The sequence below is a fragment of the Notothenia coriiceps genome, unplaced genomic scaffold (assembly GCF_000735185.1).
Source record: "Notothenia coriiceps isolate Sejong01 unplaced genomic scaffold, NC01 NC01_scaffold00037244, whole genome shotgun sequence".
In the NCBI taxonomy this organism is placed as follows: domain Eukaryota; kingdom Metazoa; phylum Chordata; class Actinopteri; order Perciformes; family Nototheniidae; genus Notothenia; species Notothenia coriiceps.
This window is the reverse complement of record NW_011369945.1, coordinates 25,628,608-25,634,612: the sequence shown is the minus strand read 5'-3', so window position 1 is coordinate 25,634,612 and position 6,005 is coordinate 25,628,608. Positions and strand designations below refer to the sequence as shown.

At 41.6% G+C, this 6,005-nt stretch overlaps 1 protein-coding gene across 1 annotated transcript in view; it reads left to right on the top strand.

Moving 5' to 3' along the window:
- The first annotated feature begins 554 nt into the window (after window positions 1-554).
- LOC104965091 (triple functional domain protein-like) overlaps window positions 555-6,005 on the top strand; it is a 30,212-nt gene continuing 24,761 nt past the window's right edge. Inside the window, exons 1-10 of the mRNA XM_010794032.1 lie at window positions 555-787; window positions 880-995; window positions 1,975-2,041; window positions 2,188-2,297; window positions 2,545-2,614; window positions 3,104-3,193; window positions 3,277-3,369; window positions 3,446-3,557; window positions 3,658-3,848; window positions 4,713-4,814. Of these exons, the coding sequence (XP_010792334.1) occupies window positions 725-787; window positions 880-995; window positions 1,975-2,041; window positions 2,188-2,297; window positions 2,545-2,614; window positions 3,104-3,193; window positions 3,277-3,369; window positions 3,446-3,557; window positions 3,658-3,848; window positions 4,713-4,814 (1,014 nt within the window). The 5' untranslated portion in view covers window positions 555-724. The remainder of the gene's footprint in view (window positions 788-879; window positions 996-1,974; window positions 2,042-2,187; window positions 2,298-2,544; window positions 2,615-3,103; window positions 3,194-3,276; window positions 3,370-3,445; window positions 3,558-3,657; window positions 3,849-4,712; window positions 4,815-6,005) is intronic.

Sequence of the window (6,005 nt, the reverse complement as noted above, 5' to 3'; positions counted from 1 at the left end):
TAAAAGTTATTGATATCTGCACATTTTATATAAGAATGGGAATATTTTGTTATTAACCTTAAGGATGTTATTACCTTGCTTAGTGCCTCATTTTTGCCTTTTTAGGTCTTTGAATTTGAAGGAATTGTGCATTGAAAGTACTTTAATTTGATATTTAACACGGTCTAGAAACCCTGCTAGATGTCGTTGCTCCCCCCCGTAACAAATCATTTCCCCCTCCGTCCCCCAGGCTCGCGTCCAGCTGCCCGGTGGTCTAGCAATGCACTCCATACCTGGCAGACAGGTGTGTATAGACACCGGACTCCCCCCCTTCTTCCACATGCACCCCCACGCCCACGCCCACGTTCATGTCCCCGCCCCCTCCTGCCCCCTGCCTCTGTCCAGCCACACACACAAGGTAGGCGCCGGATGCCACACACACACTCAAGGCAAACTTTGTCACACACACACACACACACACACACACACACACACACACACACACACACACACACACACACACACACACACACACACACACACACACACACACACACACACGTCGCTATGTGTGTGTCCTTATAACACTCTGTATTCCCCCCCTCTCCTTCAGCAAACTAAGGAGCGTGTCAAGCTGCTGATCCAACTGGCTGACGGCTTCTGTGAGAAAGGCCACAGTCACGCTGGAGAGATCAAGAAATGGGTGACGGCTGTGGACAAGCGCTACCGAGACTTCTCCCTGCGCATGGACAAGTACCGCTGCAGCCTGGAGAAAGCCCTCGGCATCTCCTCGGACTCTAACAAGGCCGTACGTGATCATACCTTTTGGTAGAAAATGACATCATTGAAGTTACGCCTGCCTCTTAAAGTCACGTATTCATTTGTCTGTGCTCTTCTCAGAGTAAGGATCTCCAGTTGGACATCATCCCTGCCACGGCTCCGGGGTCGGAGGTCAAACTGCGCGATGCCGCTCACGAGCTCAACGAGGAGAAACGCAAGTCGGCGCGCAGGAAGGAGTACGTCACTACTTCCTGTTTATGTCACGCTACTGAATTTTCGGTTATAGTTTAAAGCAGTTATAATCACAAACAGACATTTTCTAAATCACTTCTTAGTTGGTGTCTTTTCCCCCAGAAACTGAATTATCTTCTTAAATCACTTTATACAAAAAAATTAATTGGCTTTCTTTTCTTTATTTCTTCTTTATTTTGTATTTTATGGAATTGTCTTTAAATGTTTTTATTATTTTTATAATTGATATGTTTTTGTGTTATTTTTATCTACTCAATATGTCGATATAACAAACAAAAATATATTTAAAAATAAAAAGCTAGTTCCTATAATACAGCACATTAAAAAGGTGTTTAGCATGTAGCCTGCATAGCTAAAAGCTCTACTACTAAACAGTACGTGCTCTGCCTACCAACTATACAAATAGTAGCGAGTCAGCATATATTTGATTACATTTCTCCTTCTTGGAGATATGTTTTATAGTTTGTTTGGACGTGTAATTAAATAGTTGGACCAGTGCCAACATTTGCAGCAGAGCAGACCAGCGGTAACTAAGTTGGTCTCTTAAAAGAATGATTATTATGCCCGTCTCTGTCCTTGTCGACAGCAACGTCAGCACTGTAGTCATACTTGCTCTATACCTGTGAGTGGTTCTGAGAGTGAGTTCAATTTAAATCTGGCACATAATGGATTTGCGTGATTTAAACCTCCTCCTCCTCAAGAAGTACAGACACAACAGCTGAAGCTACATGTAGCGTGAAACAGGAAAAGGAGACTGCGTCATTTTATACGAGCCTCGCAAATCATGAGCGTGATTTCCGTCGTTCAGGATGCTTTATGACCAACTCAGTGTTATGGCCCTCTTTCATTATTCATTCATGTAGATGGGTTAAGCAGACGGGCTGAAAGAAAGCGGTCGACACTGGTGATTTATCATTATGTGCATGAGGACTTTGTTCAAATGAATTGTGCGTGTGTGTCCAGGTTCATCATGGCAGAGCTGATTCAGACGGAGAAAGCCTACGTGCGAGACCTGCGGGAGTGCATGGATGTGAGTTCAGCTTCACAGCCCACCGCTGTTAACCTGCTGATGTCACCGTTGTGCAACAGCTTTTCACACTTCATCTGGAAAGGAATCAGAAAAACCTGTTTACAAGTTTTTTGGTTTTGAAATCCTGTCTTTTTTGTGTCTTTCAGACCTACCTGTGGGAGATGACCAGCGGCGTGGAGGAGATTCCTCCAGGGATCATCAACAAGGAGCACATCATCTTTGGAAACATGCAGGACCTATTCGAGTTCCACCATAAGTAAGAAACGACTTTTAGGACTTTGTCAGTCAAACAGATCCAGAATCAAATCAAATCAAGTGTTAAAGGAAAATATAATGTATTAGAAACATGAAAACACAGTTCAGTATCTAGCAGCTTCATATATTACATGCCTCTGTAAAGCTGTATACAGAGTGTTGGATTCTATTTTGAAATATAACTAGTCATTCCTTTTTGAAGGTCTTGTGTGTTTGTCACATTTTAATACTGCTTCTTTTATCGTCAGTATCTTCCTCAAAGAGTTGGAGAAATATGAGCAGCTACCGGAGGATGTTGGGCATTGCTTCGTCACATGGGTACGTATCATTTGCTCACCAGCATCTTTAAAGAAGTCATAAAACTGACCTGCGTAAGATATTATTGAGCCAATTCAGCAACTTCAAATAATTGTAATCTTTGCTAAAACACCAATCACATTTTTATCACACATTATTTACTGTATGTATTGTGACTGAGTATGATGTGCTGTAACCTGGGATGCCACATTGTTACTTTTGTGGACAAGACCCTTATAATTATTGATATTGTTGATATTATTAATGATAAACCCAATTTAAAATGTGTTCCCAGACCTACTATTCGACAAAAATATATTTTGTATCCGTTTCCTTTAGATAAAATCAACACTGGATATATTGTTTTATACTTTAAATGAAAATATTAGAGTTTATTCTGCCAGTCAGAGAGCATGCAGGTTATGTGTCGCTGCAATAAGCTGCCTGGTATATCCTTAAAGTATGCTATTCATATTACAACTATTGTAAACATCTCTCTCCCTGCTCTAGGCTGACAAGTTCCAGATGTATGTGAACTACTGTAAGAACAAGCCCGACTCCACCCAGCTCATCCTAGAGCATGCTGGGAACTACTTTGATGTGAGTATCACCAACAACCGTTTCATCAATATTCAATGTTTTTCCATCTACATGCAATCACACCACGGTTCTTCTCTCTACAGGAAATTCAACAGAGGCACCGATTGGCCAACTCCATCTCCTCCTATCTGATCAAACCTGTGCAGAGAATCACCAAATACCAGCTCCTGCTGAAGGTAACACTCCTTCAAATCTCACTGCTGTGGTGTGCGTCTCTATTAGTTCCTTGTTTGATTGTGTGTGTGTTTTTAGGAGCTGCTGACTTGCTGTGAAGAAGGGAAGGGAGAAATAAAGGACGGCCTGGAGGTGATGCTCAGTGTCCCTAAGAAAGCCAACGATGCCATGCACCTCTCCATGCTGGAAGGTAACACTCGTTATTTATGTGGCGCTGATCTCTTACTGTCTGTTGAATTAAATATCTTCATAAATCAGGCAAACATTCTAAAACCCTCTCTTTCTCCCAGGTTTCGATGAAAACCTGGAGTCCCAGGGCGAGCTCATTCTCCAGGATTCCTTCCAGGTGTGGGACCCAAAGACTCTGATCCGAAAGGGTCGGGAGCGCCACCTCTTCCTCTTTGAGATGTCCCTCATCTTCAGCAAGGAGGTCAAGGACTCAAACGGCAGGAGCAAATACATCTACAAGAGCAAACTCTTTGTAAGTAGACGATGGTGCACTGTACGCAATGAAAGGTATTTGGATAACATGCATCTGATTGATTAGAGTAACAGAATTAAGATAATTAGGTCCAAATCACTAATATCTTCATCTTAAATATGTCCTTGAAAAAAACGTTGTTAGAAATTATTCAGAATCAGAATACCTTTATTAGTCCCACAGAGGGGAAATTTGCAGCGTTACAGCAGGAAACCTTTTTTGGAGCTTGAGACTGCAGGGCCGTGTGCAAACGCAGACATTGAAATTAAGTCAAGGATGTCCAAACAAAAGTCTGAAGAGCGCGGGGCATTGCGCTACAAATGTAAAAAACAAGTGGAGGTGCTTTGGCAGGAAGTAAACGGCAAGCAAGCAGCCGTCATATTTAGTATTACAGCTGCTTTTACTGGTTCGTTGTTGATGAATTGATGATTGAATTTGTTTATTTTGACAACCCATTATGCCCATTATGCTTCTTTACGAACATATCAATACTCAAATGACTAACTTTTTTTCTTTTTTTTTTAACTTTCAAAATCCTACATTAGTAACATGGTGAATGTCTGAATCTCCCGGTAAAAAGCTTGAGTTTGAAATAATTTAATCTAAAAAGGGTTGTTGTTGTTTTTGAGTGTTTATAGACGTTTTTTGATTGGTAGTTGACATTTAGTAGCATTTAAAATGTTCCTCTGTGCCTCATATCATCACTTTCAGTACTGTAGTTAAATCTGATTGATCCTTCCTGAATCAACACCGTCTCAGATAACTCAAGAAATAACACATTATCTGGAGCAATACTTTTTTTCAACAGCCATTGTACCTCTGATATTTCTGATCTTCTCACATCGTCCCTGTCTCTTTCCCCAGACGTCAGAGTTGGGGGTGACGGAGCACGTAGAAGGAGACCCCTGTAAGTTTGCTCTGTGGGTGGGACGCACCCCGACGTCTGACAACAAGATTGTGCTCAAGGTAAGAAACACATCCTCACTTTTTCTTCGTCTTTAAGGGTTTGACCAATACAGATTTTCCAAGGCAGAACGCTAAAATCGCAGCAAAGGAAAAGTCTTGGAAGCCACTGACGGATCTATATATGATTGTGAAACAATGCTTTTGGAAAACTGTGTATTGGTCTGGCCCAGTTTTCGCTCTCTTCATATTCAACACACTCACATTCTCTGCCGTCCTGTATTGTATTTTCTGATGTCTCCTTTGATTGCATGAGCAGCTTCTAGAGAGCTGAGAAGCTTTCTGTAGTGACAAACTCCTCTCTTCTTCTCCTCCTGATTTCTGTCTTCTTTCTTGTGTCTCTCTGTCCTCTGCTTTGATCCATCCGTTAATGAACACAGGCACATCTGTATATGTGCGGCTGTACTTTCTCTGGATGTTTGTATCTCTAATGCTCTCTGTGGGCTGACATGCTTCCACCAACGCTGCCGACACTGATTCAACCCCTGAACGCCCACAGTCTCCCATCCTGGCTTTATGCCACTTTACAAAGTGACTAGTCGCCATTCTCTAACTGAAAAACAAGCTTTCTGTTATGCTCATTATCAGGTTTCATATTAGTGTGTTCTGCTTATATGCTTTCATTTTCATTCAAAGACCTTTATTGTAGCTGGCTGGCTCTATTTGTGATTGGTCAACTGCTTAGAGATGTCCCGCCCCTTAACCTATCACGTATAATGTGTTGGAGCGCCAATGGAAAACACTAGTGTTACGTAGTGATGTCACTAAGTTCTGGAAGTAAACAGAAGCAGACCATTTACATGCACATAAACCTATATAACACAATACAGCAAAAGGAGAACCCCAAAATGCATAATAGGGACTCTTTAATGATCCAAACAGCATTATGAAATAAATGTATATGGCACTAACTTATTCAGCTCTCTGGGTGAGTTTGAAATCTTCTTTGAGTTTTCCTTTTGAATTTTGAACAGATGGATTTGAATTAGTGTGAGCCGTTGGAACAGCATGAAGCCAAACTCCTAACACGTTTATTTCTGAGCGTTACAACTCAATGTTACTGGTGACTTACAAACTAACCGCTGAGAAGCTGTCATGTGATATGTGCATTGTTAACGAAGTGTGTCTCATAACAATCTACAAATGCACACACACACACACACACACACACACACACACACACACACACACACA